This window comes from Malaclemys terrapin, chromosome 2 (genome assembly GCF_027887155.1).
Source record: "Malaclemys terrapin pileata isolate rMalTer1 chromosome 2, rMalTer1.hap1, whole genome shotgun sequence".
Taxonomy (NCBI): Eukaryota; Metazoa; Chordata; order Testudines; family Emydidae; genus Malaclemys; species Malaclemys terrapin.
In genome coordinates, this window is record NC_071506.1 from 224,839,869 (window position 1) to 224,857,729 (window position 17,861).

At 37.6% G+C, this 17,861-nt stretch overlaps 2 protein-coding genes across 2 annotated transcripts; both read left to right on the plus strand.

Moving 5' to 3' along the window:
• Positions 1-5,227: 5,227 nt before the first annotated feature.
• On the plus strand, positions 5,228-8,177 carry HOXA9 (homeobox A9). The gene is made up of 2 exons (XM_054017050.1): positions 5,228-5,954; positions 6,785-8,177. The coding sequence occupies exons 1-2, from the start codon at positions 5,402-5,404 to the stop codon at positions 7,021-7,023; spliced, it is 792 nt and encodes a 263-aa protein (XP_053873025.1). The 5' UTR covers positions 5,228-5,401; the 3' UTR covers positions 7,024-8,177.
• Positions 8,178-14,182: 6,005 nt separating this feature from the next.
• On the plus strand, positions 14,183-17,362 carry HOXA7 (homeobox A7). The gene is made up of 2 exons (XM_054020106.1): positions 14,183-14,710; positions 15,642-17,362. The coding sequence occupies exons 1-2, from the start codon at positions 14,335-14,337 to the stop codon at positions 15,923-15,925; spliced, it is 660 nt and encodes a 219-aa protein (XP_053876081.1). The 5' UTR covers positions 14,183-14,334; the 3' UTR covers positions 15,926-17,362.
• The last annotated feature ends 499 nt before the right edge of the window (positions 17,363-17,861 follow it).

Below are 17,861 nucleotides of genomic sequence, written 5' to 3' on the forward strand. Positions count from 1 at the left end.
CCCTGCAATTACTTTAGGAATCTATTTAAATATTACCTAGACGGTCGTAATTTGTCTGGGCCATATAGCAATGGTGCAGTAAGGTTTGTCGGCTTTTGTTCAGTTTTATGACTTGCTAGTATATCTGGATTGTTGCTGTCTTGGACGAGTGGTTTCAGTTGAGTGAGGAACTGCATAGACAGAGGAAGCAAATTACTATTTCTTGAGTGTAGCGTATTGATTTTTTGTTTGTTTGTTTGTTTTGGAAAAATAAAACACCTTGAAATATGCTGATGTTTTTGACTCCAAAGGATGGTGAAAAACCTAGCTTTAGCAGATGGCTCAGAAGAAAATCATAAAGGTGAGCACATGTAAATGAGGGTATTAAGGTCTTGTTCTCCTTATCAAACTGGTCCTAGCCACTTTTACACATCAGTATCCTCTGCCTTTCTACCTGTCTGCATGTTGTCAGGCTTATTTAATATGCTTTTTCTTTCCTTGCTGCATGTCTAAGTATTAAAGAGTTTTGCACTAGGGGGAAACAAAATATAGGGCCTGAATAACGGCTACAGCTAATTCTTTCTTTCGGGGGGAGGGGCGGCGGAGATAGACTTAACCCGGGCTTATGGCGAGTCTTTAGCTTTTTATGATGTACCATTACCGCGCACGGCTTTTCTTCACTTTTTCATGTGCATGGAGAATTAGAAGAAAAACTCACAAGAGAATACCCCCCCCCACACACACACACATTTTAAAAAATCCTAGTCAGATTGGAGTCGGTGAGCGGTGTAGGCTGTGGGGGAGCGAGGGGAGGTGGAATGTTTTGGTCACATTTCTGGTTTTATTTTTATAGCGGGATCCTTGCGTAAGGAACACGGCTATGGGGAGCGTAATAATTAGAGCGCTGAGAACTGTTCTGTAGTTTAGGTAGTTTCATGTTGTTGGGGCTCCACCTTTCTCTCTGCAGCACGAAACTGCCTTAATTACTTCAGTTGAAATCATCACCAGGTATGATAGTGCGAGTTGGTTTACTACCGAAGAAATCTTACAGCTGAAGCTATCTGTAGGCGTCAAGTCCCAATGCCATTGTTTCCTATCAGCAACGAAGGTTCATTCACTTCCCAATAAACGTTGCAGCCAAGGGGGAAATCTTGGGGAACTCTTCAAGGTTAGCTAGTTCTTGAGTAAGCCTGCTTGCTTATGGAATTTTTAAATATATCTTGTCGTCTCCATTCAAGGTCAGGTGCGCTTTACATTCTGCTCAGCAATTGTTCTGTTTTTGTTGTTGTTGTTTTTGCTGGATTTTTTAAATGCGTTACTATTCAATTGCGTGCCAATATTCATACACTCTGTCATCCTGAGTCCTTGCAATGTAGCGTCAATATAAGTAAGCAAAGGTAGCGACTGCAACCAGACCAGAGACGGAATCTCATTTTTTAAAAAGATATTTTATGTCATTGTGTCACCTTTTTTTTGCCTGCACACTGTTGTGTTATTTCGTGTCCATCTCAGCCTTGAGTGTACCTAAAATCTAAGTCTGCTTCTACATATGTCCAGGGATTAATCATATATTACACAAAAGGACTTTACCGGAGGTGAAGGGGTAACCAGAAGTGATTTAAAATCGGCCAAAACCCATTTCCCTATAGCTCACAAGGCCTCGGTTACGATCATTATTACAGTGTGTCCAGGCGCCGACATTCCATTGAGGCTGAATGAGCAACAGCGACCTCACTGGGCCTTGTGCAGGGGATCTAGGGCTGCCGGCTATTGTGTACATAGACCAAACAGAAATAGAAGCTGCAGCCCTTGTTTAGATCACAGGCACAACATTTATCCTTAACGTACATGATCAAGATTTCTTCTGGCTGCAAGGACTTGGGAAGTATTTTAAAATTGAATATAATTTTTGATCATTCGTTTTTAAACTTTTCAGGGCTCATATAGGCTACAGTGAATAACATAGTTTGGAAACGGGATTTTCACGGATTATGTAGATGTGTTATAATAAATTCTCATAGGAAGAGATGCATTTACAAAGAAAGAGTCAAACCTTTCAATTGCAGACATATGACTCTGAGTGTATATGTCTGTATACACACTGTATGTATGACGATGTATACTTATGTGTTTGTGTGTGTATATCTATCTATCTAAGTTATAGCGTGTGTACATAGGCTTGCCTCTGCTTTATTTAAAATTTTCAGTGTATAATTCTAATTTCATGAGCACTTATCTCAAGTTCTATACAAATTTCCATTTTAAAATTTCTGGAACTAGTTAGTTTTCAATGGAAATAAGTTCTTTAAGAGGCGATCCAGCAATTCCCATTCAATCAAGACTGAACATTCCTACAGACTATTTATCCAAATGCCAAAGCCTATATGCAAGCTCTATAGTGCATTAATAGATAAATTGCATTTACTATTTTCCTTCAGTTAAAAATAGCAATATCCTTTCTGTTACATTGGGTTTAAAAATCGAATCTAAATTTCAGCTTTAGAGTTCTGATTATACAGGTATGGAGGACAGAACCTTTTTTTAAATTACTACAGATGAACTGTTTCTCTTCTAAATACCCCGAGATACCATATAGACGGACCAATTTTATATTATTTTTTCCTGGTGGTGACTATCTAACTGTCTACGTGATTATGTTTCTTATAGTTTAAAATTATTTGTGATGCAAACTATATCAAATTAATAATTTCAATACCCTGATTATCAGAATTTAAAATTGATTTAAAAAAAACTCGCCATAAAAGGGGAAAAAAGAAAGGAGAACATATTGAGTGTGTTAGTCAGAAACCTGCCTGAAAATAACGTTATTTATTATGTATTATTATTTTAACTCTAGGTGTCTTTCAGTCTCCTAATGCTCCTTTAATCCTGCAGCAAGCAATTTTCGGAATACATAGGGTGTTTAAGAATCTGCCGTATTATTTTACATTCTGTCTATGTATATAAGTGTGAGCAATCAAAAATGAAACACGCTGCAGCTTCAGTACCCAAATTCTAACACAAACATCCAGGACTCCTGGAGTTAAGATTATTTTTCTTACTGGAAAAAGGAAGTTCTGCAATCACATTTCACCCCAGTTGATTCAATAATAAATACAAATGACGTGGAGTTCCGTCTTTCAGTAATAGACATAGACTTGTTTTTCTATTGCGGTATGTCAGTACATTCATGAAAAAAAAAGCTATAATGAGTACATAGAACGTTATTTGCATTAAAAATGTTGTAAAAGAACAGATTGCCATTCGCTTGGGCAATCTCTAGGGTTGTGTTTTTTTTTTTTTTTTTTTTTTTTAGGTTTTCTGACTAATGTATTAAATAATAGTTTCATATAGCTTTTGTGATTTCAAATCAGGATAGAAACTGTTGTTAAAAATTACATCTCTGTAAGCTTTCTGGTGTAGTTGTTGGGAAAAGTTGAAAAGAAACAAAAACAGAGCGCGCGAGAGAGACCAAATAGTGATGTAAAACTAATGAGAAACATATTTTTGCATGCAGAATATTCACACATGAATTTAATTATTACGCAGTTGCTCTGCCGTTTGCTGGTCTCTATGCTGAATAATATTTTTCAAATGCAGTTGACAGAGATGTTTTCCCCCTCCCATTGGTCTCTTTTTCCTTGCAACAACAGGAAATAAGCAGCACACACATAAACAGAAGAAGATAATTAAATCAATTGTCATACTTTCAAATGTTTCAGCCATTAGTTTAATTCATAACACTGGACTTGATCTGGGAGCCTTATCACTTTTTTTTGGTATAGGACTGTAACCCTCCGCTTAGTTTTGATGCTGTAGTCTGTGCACAGAAGTCAAAGAACGTGCCAGCAAATACCTAGATTTGCACATAAATTTGATTAATCAGAATGTGATACAACATAATGCAAGTGCCCTTTTTACAGTACAGCTGAGAAAAAGGGTGCCTTTCGGCGATGAGGAAGAGAATGTTTTTCCCCCTGCTGCTTTGGTGCATATTTAAGAATTAATCGTCTTGATAAACACTCCTCCCCCTCCTCCCCTTTCTCCTCTCTTCCTCTCTTGTTCTGGTTTAGCTCCGTTCTAGATATAATATTAGCTACATTTCAGAAAGGCAGGTCTAAAAAGCTCTTCTGTGCAAACAGACGTAAAAGTGGAAATAAATTCAAACAGCTGAAATACATTCAAACAATTTGGTGGAGAAATCAACCACTGTATTTGTTCTATTAAAGTCGATTTTACTTCACTCGCTTTAATTATACTTTTCCTGTGATAATTGTGTGTGTGTGTGTGTGTGTGTGTGTGTCTGAGGTGTTTTAATATAATGTAATTGGCAATGTTCCAGGAGTGCATATTCGTTCAAATTTCCTTTCACACCTTCTATTAAAAGATAGTTTCGAAATCCGGTAAATTTACAAGGAACACAGTGTTTATAGTATAATTCAAATGCATCGATTAATTCTTGTGTAGCTGGTTAAATGAATTTTTTGGAGATTCTTATTGTGGTTTTGAATCTGGTGCATTCGGGATTTCGAACTGGAGTTTGTTGTCTTTAAATGTGAAAAAACAGTTGTTCAGAAAAGTCCAAGATCCAAGACTAGTTAGTGGTGTCTATACAAATACAAATTTAAATATCGATTTAAAATATTTCTATATTCCTCCTCTGGTCTGTGTGGTAAGGAGCTACTCTGTAGATTAGTTTCGGTAAGAAACTGTGATGAATTTGACTTTTCATTGCCAGCTCCAGTTAGCTCGGAACTAAACGGAACAGTATTATTTACAGTTAGTTCCCAAACTAAACACAATAGTATAATTTAACCTTTCCAAGCTCTCGTAAATTTTTACTGCTGTGAAACACAGCGATGCAAATGAATATGCTCATAGTTACTGACTTAATAACATGCCTGTGGCTCCTGAAACAATAACTCCTTATGAAATATAATAAATATATATTTAAATACAGTATACCGCAACTGCTATTTTGCTTTTTTATTACTTCAATTACTGTATAATTTTATGTGAAGGTCTCCGATCACAAGGTTTTTGCTGGGAACACGAACCACTGATGGGATGATTAATTATGATATAAAATAGTCCGTTTAAAAAGGGTAATAATACAAAATCTGATCTTTTAATCTCAGTTGGCCACAATTAAAACAAACTTTATAGTATAACTCAAATATCCCTTTGCATAAAAACATATGGCTTTGCTATAAAAATTATGACTGGAAAACACTGACCCATTAATAGCCTGCGGAGTGATTTATACTTTATTGTTCTGCTACCCTGCCATGTGACTCCGGCAACCAATGGGCTGACAGGCAGCCTTCAACTTATTAGGTGACTGTACTTCTTGCAAGGACCAAGTTGTTACATGAAATCTGCAGTTTCATAATTTCAGCAGGTCCTGCTCTGTGTTTGTTGAATGGCAATGTCGACTTCAGGGACGCTCAGCAATTATTATGTGGACTCTTTCATAATTCACGAGAGTGAAGACCTGGTGCAGTCCAGATATGCCTCTGCTCCACTGGCACCGCCAACGAGACAGCCAGCCCTGAGCGAGCACCCTGAATTCACCCCATGCAGTTTTCAGTCGAAAACTTCAGTCTTTAGCACTTCCTGGAACCCCGTTCACCCTCCGAGCGCTAATAATGTGCCCACTGTGTACCATCCATATGTGCATCATCAGGCACCAATGGCAGCGCCTGACGGCAGGTACATGCGTTCGTGGCTCGAGCCTATGCCGGGCTCATTGTCTTTCCCTGGGTTACCTTCCAGCAGGCATTACGGCATTAAACCTGAACCGCTGTCGGCCAGAAGGGGTGACTGTACCACGTTTGACACGCACACGTTGTCTCTGTCTGATTATGCTTGTGGTTCTCCTCCAGCTGATAGGGATAAGCAACCCAGCGAAGGTGCGTTCTCTGAAAATAATGGAGAAAATGAGACAAACGGAGAAAAACCACAGATTGATCCAAGTAAGTGCAACTGCAAGGGTAATGGACTTCAGGTCTCTGAGCAGGCTGCAGGGAGGTTAGCATCTTGGGCTAACTAAATGACTAGCAGTTGCCGTTGCTCGGGTGTAGTTCGATCTTAAAGGAAACCGTGCATGTCTAAACTCTTAAAACGTGAATTAGAATGCCTTAACGTCCAGGCACAACTCGGCCAGGCGTGGTTTCCCCGTGTACGTACTTTTGGGAAATCCTTGGGAAGCATTGGCTTCTTTTGTCACGACTATCTTGCAAGAAACAGCCCAGGGTAGTTACTGTAAGGTTGAAAACAGAAACCTCTTCATTTACTTCATTTTCTTGCTGTAAATCTAACGGAACAATAGGCTCAATGTTAATGCACAAAATAATGCGTATGCAAATAAGGCGAATAAGCAACCGAGGCTTAATTGAGCCAGCTGTATAGTGACTCGCTATCTCCTTGAAACCTTACAGTGGTGACACGGGAGAAGATCAGAATTAAAAACTGAAACGTTTTCCCGGTGACATTCTAAGCCCAATAGTCCTCCCTGGGCGGTGAGGAGGAGGTGGGACAGTCTATTTTAAAATCACATTCTATAAACAATATCAAGGCGAGAGTAGGCGGGGGCTGGGCTTTTACCGCGTGCGATTCTATGTGACCTCTCCATGTGTCTGTATTTTGATTCCATTGTGCCTAACCATCCTGTATGTCTGCTGAAATGAAAGGAATGTCGTAAACCCTAATATCAGGCTACCTACGCTTTTAAAGTCAGGGCACCAAACTGTGGTGCGACGTGGCTTCCTCCCTCCCCTGAACTTCTCCTGCTCTTTTATTGTAGATAATCCAGCTGCAAATTGGCTGCACGCAAGATCCACTCGGAAAAAGCGCTGTCCGTACACCAAGCACCAAACGCTGGAACTGGAAAAGGAGTTTTTGTTCAATATGTATCTCACTAGGGACCGTAGATACGAAGTGGCGAGACTCCTTAATTTAACTGAGAGACAAGTGAAAATCTGGTTTCAGAACAGGAGGATGAAAATGAAGAAAATCAACAAAGACCGAGCAAAGGATGAATAATGAGGAAACACAGGTTACTTTTTTTTTTAAAGAAAATCCTCCCTCCCCCCGCTCCAACCCCACCACACAATGCAACTGTGCCCAGGCCTCGTTTTTTTGTCATGGCAAATTCTAATCGTTAATGTACCTTGTAACAGTAGCATTGAAATATCCGTTTGCCAGTGCTACTGCGGAGGTACCGTAATACTTTTAATTTTATAATAGGAAAGAAAAGGGGGGCATTAGCTCGGAGGCTGTTTATGGGCTTGTATAATTCTACCTGTTCTTCACTTACAAAGAAACAAAACAAAACAAAAAAAACTACCTTTTTGTAATGCACAACTATTTACGGACTGTAGAGTTTAGACTACGTAGTTAATTTAATTTGCCCTTTGCGCGGCAGAGAGAGGTCTGCTGTAATACTTGAACACTGTGTTTTATTGTGGTAATTATGTTTGTGACTCAACTTATGTGCTTGGGTGCTGTACCAGATGTGATTGTGAAAGCTAGAATTCAATTTGAACTCAGGTTGTTTATTATAAAAGTTGCATAGAGTATAGCTCTGTAGTGTAATAAGTCTTTTCTGTATAACTAGACAGTAAACCTTTGATTGTAATATCTATCTACCCCCAACCTATATATAGAGATATCTATATATATATACCAATTTAAACAAACAAAAATAATCATAAAAAAATCGCCGGGGTATCTAAGAATTATGGTTCTCAAACTATTACCAAGCAGGTCATTTTAGTATGAAAAGTTGATATATATAGTACTGTCTTTGTCAGCTGTATATATAATCTATATATTAAGGAAAAAGTAAATAATCAGACTAGCTTAAATATTGTTTTTGCACCAGTAAGCAGTTATCAGATTTCGGAGCTATACATATATGTGAAAAGGGTAACTACCTATGGTTTACGTTTTAATTTTAATCAAATAATTTGAAGCTTATTGTAATGAAGTTTAATTTTATTGATAATAAATTATACACTATAAAAAGCTACATTTGGTTATTGTAGATTTGTATCAAATATAAAAATCTGGGAAGTTATGTTTATGCAGAACATACACTGTATATTTTGCAATAGTTACCTCATGGCCTACTGACCAAATTGTTGTGTTGAAATGATATTTAACTTTTTGCCAAATAAAATATATTGATTCTTTTATGTTTTGTGATGTTTTAACATTATTAAGAAGGCGCTCATCTGTACAACCCAACATAAAAACCAGTAGAAACTGCATGGTTAGAACAATTGTGGTAGGAATAGAAATGTATTTGATCCAGGTTAAATGCACAGCTATATGAGTGCAAAACCTGAATAATAATATATACTAATTTTCTTTGTTTAACCTACAGAGTGCATAAAAACACCCAGATACAATTATGTAATCCAGTGTTTAGAAACATATTCAGGAAACCCTTTAAATACTATGGAGTGCATGCTTTGGAGTTAACGTGTTTGAATAATTTTTTTTTTAAAAGAACAAGACGGAAATAGTCAAAACTTTTTAGAGGGACAACAATGTAAATAGATTAGACATCTTAATTTTAGTTGGCACAGTAAATTACCCCATTATAAAATGGGCATAGCTAAACTGGCTGCAAAAGGTTTGAGAAACCCTCGCTTTGCCAATATATTAATTTTATCCCCTTCCATATATAATGTAATTTGCAAAATATGTCATTTAAAAGAAATTTGCAATCAGTTATTTTTCTTCTCCTTTATTTGCATCTGCAATTTTTCCTCTGAAGTGGCTTATGACACGTAAAATAAGCACATTGCGTTTTACTATCTCTAAGGGTAAAGGTTTACAGACAAGAAATGATATTATTATTTATGAAGTCTACTTTGGTCGCTGTTTTAGTCCAACTGAGAAAATGTGCCTCGCAACAAGCTAATGCAACGAAGCCAAATACATGAAAGAAGGTTTATTAAAGAAAGTTTATTTTGGGTGAAAGTTATTTTTTTTCCAGCTGAGCAACAAAACCAAATAGCAGAGATCGTGAGCCAGCTAAAGTTATCCCTGCTTTAGGCCGACATCTTACCGCCCAAAGAAGGAATCTTCCAAAATACGATCCAGAATACACGTCTGCTCAAGACCAAGCAAACCATATTTGTAAATAGGTAGAACAAATGCTTTGTGAGTGTATTATTTTTAAGACAAAAAGTAGCCAGAACATTTATAGTCACAATTCTTGGCAGAAGATGTTGCTAGGAAAATTCAGAGCTATACAATGCAATAAAAGAAAATGACTGCTGTAACCGTTTATGGGGTGTAAAACGCTGCAGGGTTAAACACAAAATTTAGGGCGCTCGCAAGAAGCTTACAGAGGTGCAAAAGTGCGGAAGGAAAATCTTTCAGCCTCACTTCTTCTTCTTCTTCTTTTTTTTTAAAGAAATCTCTGGTAAGTTTTGACGGGTTATAATTAGTAAACGGGAAATAGTTTTGTTGCACACTCACACACAAAAAAAGACCCTAATTGATCCCTGTTCCAGTGTTTTGGGATGTTCGGGACGCCCTCTGTTGTTGCAGACAGAGGAAACTTCAAAGAATCAGCATTAAGGGTGTGTAATAAATGACGGGTCTGCAAACTGTCTGGAATTCGGCTCTTAATGAGTTTACAACTGTCCAGCCACAATTAAGATTTTCTCCCAAAGCCTTTTCATTTGTTTTGTCTGGCTGTTTTAGATAAAGCGGGGGTGCGGAAATAACTACCTTTTATTAGCCTTCCTCTTCTGAAATCTAAGCTCGAAGGCGAACGTTTATCTTTAATGTATTTGTGACCGGAACATTTTGTATACTTGCTACTCTTTTGCCGAGCAGATTATTGAAGTATTCGCTGTCGGAGACGTAAACTGTTAGCAAACTGAAACGTTCTTGCATCATTTATTATTTGCAATGTCCCAAATAGAACAGCAGATGGCAGTATTATTCCATGAAAACATTCACAAACCCGCCATGAAGCATACTGCGAGAGCACTTGAAAGCTCCTAAAATGTCGACTTTCTAGGAGAATAACTGGATTTGAAACAACTGATCTGATGTTAACCAAGGCCAACAGTTCTTACTCTGGGCTTATTATGAATGGTGCTTCATTGAAAAATAATATAGTTAGTATTAGACTTGCTGTGTTGCTTATCTTAAACGCAGTAATTGAAAAGGTAAAGTTTCAGTCTCCGATTTTATCAGACGATTTATTTATTTTTAATTATTAAAGCATTAAGGCATTTCTAATTAGTTAACATAAACCGCTGACGCCTTTATACACTATTCAATTCCCTTTTCACCTTTCCTTTTTTCAAAAATATTAGCCATTTTATCATTAACCCATTAATGTACATGCAAACTATTCTGATTTCATTCAGGGCTCATGAGCGCTTTAATATTTCGGAGAAGCGGGGATTGAAAAAGTATTAACATAATGATTCGAATGTCATGTAGCGTTCTGTGGACGGCGGTGGTGTTTTTCATAATCAAGTCGATAACGCGATTTCACAATACGTGGGCTTTGTATGGGGAACGAACAAAGAGTCAAACTAACTCCCAAATTCCCAAATTGGGTCTGATGAAGTGGGCATTCACCCACGAAAGCTTATGCTCTAATACTTCTGTTAGTCTTAAAGGTGCCACAGGACTCTCTGTTGCTTTTTACAGATTCAGACTAACACGGCTACCCCTCTGATACTTAATTCCCAAATGGAACTCTTCTTACTGAACATACGACCTAACCGCGTTCATTGAAGAAACGGCAAGGTTGCAAACTTTAATTTGAAAATTATTTACTGGCAACTGAAATTCTTCAACAGCTGTCTTTGATACAGTTAAAACATTGCTTGGGTTCCTAGCAATTTCAGCTCTGTGGGACCCGTTTAATTATATCATACAGATGCTAACCGTCCGATGAGATGTCTCTACACATTCATTCTTAAATTCTCGTGCCTCTTATTTTTATTTCCCTCGTTAATGTTAGTATTTATCCGTTTTGGTTTTGTTGACTGCGTTGTTCTTCGCTAACTGCTTTCAGGGCGCAGTTTAGTGGAATTATGTTATCTTTTGTCAAATCAGTCGTGAAAACGAGAGAAAAACTCACCGAAAGAGAAATAAAGAAAGGAACCCTCTAAACATGGTCGAAGATATTAGTGTTATATCTTTCAAGTTAAAGAAAACAAAGAAAACGAACCGCGCCCTAGGAGTCATCTTACTTAATTATTTTGATATATCTGATTAATATTTCTTTAAATTAAAGGCAATTTCTTGAAACCAATTCTCAGAATGAGCAAGGGATGTGGGGATTATGTTATTTTTTCCACATCACTTTAAGTATGTTAGTATTTTTAGGGTAAAATATAATTGAAATAGGACCATCGCTTTCTCAGGTTTCTAATAAGCCTATTCATATCGAATGTCTGCATATATTCGTATTTTAAAATAATTATTTGATTAATTATTTTTCTTGAGCAGTAAAATTATACTGAAATGAACACGTGCTTATGTATTTCAAAGTAAGTAATAATTTGGCACGTATGTCCTATTATCATATTGGATAAATTATAGTGGTAACATATTTTGAAACAACGGAGTAGTATCCAGGGTCACAGTTACATCAAAATATTGCTTAACACACAACTGATAATCAGGCAGTGTTCCCAGGTTGCGTATAATTTCTGCGCACCATTTTATCACTACCTTTTCCATTCTGGGGAAAGCTCAGAAGGCAATAAGACATAGTCCGGGTCTTTATTAGTAAAAAGGAAATAAATTCTAAGTTTGTTTTAAAACATAGGAGGCTATTGTGATAGCTGAAAGCTTGCGATTTACTTGTCCACTATGTTTTTCTTGAATGTAATCATTCACTAAAATGTAAAAGTTGCAATTTCAGAAATATGCTAAAGCACTATCCAGTGTAGTATAGAATGCAGAAGATTGACATGTTTTAGAGTCTATTCCAGAGGTAGTATTTTAAGGAGGCTTTTGTCGAATAGGTGCGGGGAAAACACTTTCCTGGGACTCCTGATGTGTCTTATTCAGTGCGAACTTGGTGTGAAATATTAATATTGTTTACAAGGGGTGACATTGGAAAGATGAAAGGAAAACAATCAAAGGTGGCGGTATCCATGTTTAATATCCTGATTACTTTTAAATATGTTTTAAGAAGCGAGACACCCTTAAATGTTCTTTTTAAGGCTCCTCTATAAACTCCTGTCTTGCATTATCAATACCCAAGTCTAGACATTGGTTATGTTTGCTGTTTCTTTCTTCTTGCATCTTGGTATGTTGTCACCAGAGGAGCAATTTATTGGTCTAATGCCGTCTAATTCAGTCTCTTTGATCTTCTTAGTAGTCTTCTTGGTTGCTTCGCATTCGTTTAACTTCATGGGCCTTTATTTCTTTCCAGAAAGTCAGTTGGGATTGTGATCCTTCGTTTTTTGTAACTAACTGTAATGCTGGGTAATATTTCTGAAACAAAATAAAGAGGAAGCTGTTTATTCAGATGCTGGCTTTAGATTGCGAATAATAACCTGGTTTGTACATGTTTAGCTGTTGACAAATATCTAGATGTAGTCACAACGTTTGCATATTCTTAACCACAAATATCTAGATGACTTCGCTTTAGTCAATTTCACTTGTTTTTCTCCGTACCCTACATGGGATTGTTGCAATATTCGCATATAAATAGTCCTCAAGCGTTCTTTTTTCCTTAGGTTTCCAAAATGTGAACTCTAGGGTCCGTGCGAAATATCGCCAAGAACAATTTTAACTGGTGAGAAGTTCTTTGTACACAGGGCATTAAACTCTATAATTTAAAGGAGAATTTCCGGGGCAATTCCATTGTGCTTCTTCCAGTTTATGATGTGCAATAAGGCAGGGCAGTAAAAGCTGTCTTTACCAGGACTCCCTGTCTGAGAGAAGGAAACCCATTTTATGATCCGTTTAAAGGAAGGGTACGGTGCAGCATCCTCAATGGAAAGTCATTCTTATTGTTGGAAAGCGGAGTGTTTAGAAAATGAGGAACGTTACCCGTGATCTAAATGTAATGTTGCTGTCTCCGTCTTCGAATAGTAAGGTATGTACATTAAAAGGCAAAGAAGGCATCAAACAATTAGTTAAGATCTGAAGCCCTACATGTGTGACTCCAGGACTTATCGTTTTTTAAAAGGTGTTCAGACGAGAGGTATCCTCTTTTTGCTTCAAGGGAACGGGGAAAAGCGGAATTATTCTGCTATTAGACGTAATGAATCCGTCAGAAATACAGTCGTAACAATACAGATTTAGCAACTGAGTATTATAAATAAAAAACGTGATCGATATATTAATTCACCTTTTAAATCGGAAGAGATGGACTAAGTTTCACACGCAAGGTTCGGTAATGTATGCGAGCCAAGGAGTATTAATATTCTTTCAGAACGGTTAGCTTCGTCCTTTGAGACATACTGGTTTGCAAAAGAGTTAAAAGCGGATTTCTGGAGCAACCCCATCCTGATCCATCTAGCCGAAAGCGATTAGCAGAATGTAATATAGCAATATCGTAATACATCTGTTAGCAAAATAGGGAACGCAATATATACTTATTTCACTACTGCAGAAAAATAATGCATGCGTGAGTAACAGAATTATTTAAACTTGTGTGTATGTGTGTGTGAGAGAGACACATGGTTTCAGTTTACTGCGGAGGTTTTTAATGTGCAAGATGTGCTTTCCCCCCAAACACTAACTATTGATCAGCTGAGCACTGTAGCTTTTATTAAATAGAAAACCCTCCTATTCATATTATAATATAGTCCAATGCTATGCGATCTCCACTTGGATAAAAAAAAACATAAAAGAAGAAAAAAAGACAGAAAATGAGGAGTAAACTGAGAGGCAGGAGCAATATGTGCGCAGCCATACCTTGTTTTTCTAAACCAATACAGCTCTAGAATAGAGAGATCTGCGTCGCACAACGTGCGGTTTAAGTTTCATAATACAACCAAATAAATCTCTGTTTATTTTACTTACTATACTTTATAGGGATCTTACAAAAGATCATCTACCATGTGGCACCCTTAACCAAAAGCCCCCTTGTCTTTAATTTGTTAGACATATATTTGATCCTCTTCCCCTTCCATTATAGGATATTGTGAGACACCCTGATCCATACCACCTGTGATGCAGGAGGAGATTGGAGGATGGGGTCATATGACTGGTCACGTGCTGGAGGCAGCTCAGTCCAAAAGAAAATGGGGTTTGGTGTAAATCTGGGGGTGTAATGTTATCATATATCACGCTACCTCGTAAAACCGACACTGAAGCCTACCGGACAACAAATCACAAGTCAAAATTATGAGTTCTTCGTATTATGTGAACGCTCTTTTTAGCAAATATACGACGGGGGCTTCTCTTTTCCAAAATGCAGAGCCTACTTCTTGCTCCTTTGCAACCAACTCTCAGAGAAGCGGCTATGGACCAGGGGCTAGTGCTTTCACCTCCTCCATGCCTGGCTTGTACAATGTGAACAGTACCATATATCAAAACCCGTTCTCTTCCGGATACAGCCTGGGCTCAGATGCCTACAACCTGCATTGTTCCTCTTTTGATCAGAACATTCCCGTCCTCTGCAATGATCTAACCAAATCCAGCTGTGAGAAAGCGGAGGAAAGCAACCTGCACAGCCAGGCTGAGGCTAATTTCCGGATATACCCCTGGATGAGGTCTTCAGGTATGGGGAATGGAGAGGGCAAAGCTATGGCAGCCAGGCAAATGTGTAGCCGAAATTACTGTCAGCACAGCCTTTATGGTTTTAATTATAGCAGAGGCGCCATTGCGTAGAAAGCCCGTGGCATTGTATGTAAATGAGTATCATAAAACTTTTTATTGCTCAATTAATGGGTTCTATCCTCGTAAATTTATTTAAGTCAATTTGCTATGGAATTTTAGTATTACGTTTATTTGTGCGGGTTGATGTAGAAATATGGAGAGCTGGCTATGTACTCTGGGAGCCCACACGGGTAAGTGTTCCCCACCCCCACCCTCACCCCAACAAAATGTACAAAAATCATATGTGGCGGAAAACGCAGAGGAAAGAGAAAAAGAGGGGCTCTAAAAAAGGGAGGAGAGACTGTTTCAGAGGGGCAGGGGTGCTCTAGCTCACTGTTAATGTGAAATGTGTCATCTGCCTTTTCTGGGGATCAGGGTCTGTATACGTGCGTAAAAAGGAAAGAGATCTGGAAAATGTGAGCTCCGTTCTTGAGTCTAATGCTAGTATGTGTCTATAATCTGATTAAAAAAGACCCTGGGATAAATAAATAAATAAACCGAAGTTTCAGACCCTGCTTTTCTTTTCCTTTGTGAAACACAAAAGTCTGGAGGACGCTGGAGAAACAGAGCCGATTGTAAGGTTCATCCTTTAGGAAGTAAAATGTTTTTGTCTTTAATGTTTTCTCTCCACTTTGGTATATTTCAGAGAACTTAATTTGCCATGTTTGAGCTGGGCATGCTGTCTGAGAGAAATACCTTTGTTAGGGGCGGGGGAATAAAGGAAGAGGATTTACTCCAGTTGCTTGGATGGCTGTTTGTAAATACCAACTTTCCATCGAACTGATTATCTTCAGGTTTCTGGCTAACTTCTGTGCCTGTTTGCCTGCTTTCAGGTCCAGATAGGAAGCGGGGTCGGCAGACGTACACCCGCTACCAGACCCTGGAGCTGGAGAAAGAATTCCACTTTAACCGCTATCTGACTCGCAGGCGGAGAATAGAGATCGCCCATGCTCTGTGCCTAACTGAAAGGCAGATCAAAATCTGGTTCCAAAACAGGAGGATGAAATGGAAGAAAGAGCATAAAGAAGAGAGCTCCAGCACTCCAGCGGCCAACGAGAACACGTCAGCAACAGCGTCTGTGGAGAAAGTGGAAGAAGAGGAGGAAGAAGACGAGTAAAGCTCCCATTTGACGAAGCAATCTCTAGTATTATGTATGCACGTGACAGTTGTAAAAGCTCTCTTTAAAAAAAGACTTACTGTTTTATTTTAAAAATTCTGTTCCCTTTACTGAACATCTTGAAACCGAGCATTTTCAAACATTAAAAGATCCCCTGATTTGTCTTCCAGTCCCCACCTCCCCAAACCTCGCACATTTCCTGTCCAACTTATTTGGAATCTCTCATAAGATCATCCTAATCATTTTATTTTCGTTTGCCCAAATCTTGGTGTGTTTTGTATGGTTACATTTGCGTGAGAGAACTGCTACTTGCACATGCAGAAAAACGTTAACGTCCAGCATAACTACCTGACTCAATTAGTCCCAATCAGTTGTTAAGGGGTAAGTGCATTAGGGTCACATAAAAAAACTACCTAATTTTGAATAAATAGTTCTGCACTTCCTGTTTCCTTTTGTTTCAAAGGATCACAACAAACAGGCAACATTAAACAGCAAGTGAAAAAAATCCTGTAAAAATAATGAAACAGAAACCACTACATCCTACAACAATTATTTGTACTACCTATTTTCCAGACTACCTATTTCTCGCTCCGCCTACCTATCTTCTAAACTATACTGTATTTTATTAATCAAAAGAAGATAACATACTAATGTGAATTGCAGAATGCTTTTAGAAACTTAAGTGTAGTCCTTTGAAAAGCAGGCATCAATAGCTTTGGTATATAATTTGGTACCGAAAATGCTGAATATATTTAAATTGAAAAAATAATATATTTATTCCAACGCAATTATAAATGAAAACCATATGCTGCAATATATCTTTCTTCTCAATCCTTTACTATTCCGAGTGAAGACGAAAACACATACTAATATTGTACAAAGCGCTTTAATATCTTCTGTTGGCTTCTACCTTTTGAAGTACATTGTTATAGGCCGTTTTGTTTTCTAAGCTCATCCTACTTAATATAGCGGAAAATGTTCTTTAAAAAGTGAATTAAGACGACTAGGTTAGCGCCTCTCAAAAATCTTTTTGTCCTGATTTCAGAATGTGTTAATATGTAATACCGTGAATTTTCCTACAATAGAAAATACTGTATATTTAAACGAAATTTTGTCATTTATATTGTCTTGAAATCATTTGTAAGATCACGTCATAAACTGGGAAGTCTGTAATTAAATTGGTAACTTTGTAGCATGGTGTATTGTTAAGAACTCTGTATAAATCCTTCATGAAGGTTTGGCTAAAGTTTATTCATAAATTGTATGTTACAATGTGTCTCGATGTGTTCATTGTGAACATTTGGATATGCCGTGTAAGTATTGGCAGTTGAGAAAAAATGTAAGTGAGCTCTCTTTGGAAGTGATACCGTGTTCAAATATCTCCCACGATAAATGTTTTATGTTACACAGGAAATAAATATGCTTGTTGACAATTAATTGTGTTTCTTTATTAGGGAACAGTTCAAAAGAAGCATAAAATTTACAAGGCCAAATAAAGAATTTAGATCAAATATATCATTTTTATCCGCAATCAAAAAAAATTAATAGGTGATGAATTGTTAGGAATCAGTCAATTTCTCTATCTAGATTTTTCACCTGAGTTGATTAATTAAGCAGAGATCATTCCTTAAACAAGAAGCTCCTAGGTGCTTCAGTGAAATTTTTAAAATCACAGTAGACATAAAACCTGCCTATACCCAGGCGGAAATCCGCGTTAGCGGAATAATATTTGATTATAGACGCAAACTGCAGTGCGAAAGTTCAAAATGATGAAGATCAAGTCAGGTGTGTGTCTGCGTGTCAATCATATTAGGGCAATAGGAAATATGTAAAATCAAGACAAATAACCTAACCGAACCGTCTATATTTAAAAATATTCTCCCTGCCCATTATTACAACACCTAAAGCAGATCCCGTATTTTAATATGGAATTTAA

Bases quoted from the DNA above. Each gene is read 5' to 3' on its own strand.
- HOXA9 (XM_054017050.1), top strand. From the start codon at position 5,402: ATGGCAATGTCGACTTCAGGGACGCTCAGCAATTATTATGTGGACTCT. The intron at 5,955-6,784 runs GTAAGTGCAACT...CTTTTATTGTAG, and splicing joins AAAACCACAGATTGATCCAA to ATAATCCAGCTGCAAATTGG.
- HOXA7 (XM_054020106.1), top strand. From the start codon at position 14,335: ATGAGTTCTTCGTATTATGTGAACGCTCTTTTTAGCAAATATACGACG. The intron at 14,711-15,641 runs GTATGGGGAATG...GCCTGCTTTCAG, and splicing joins CCCCTGGATGAGGTCTTCAG to GTCCAGATAGGAAGCGGGGT.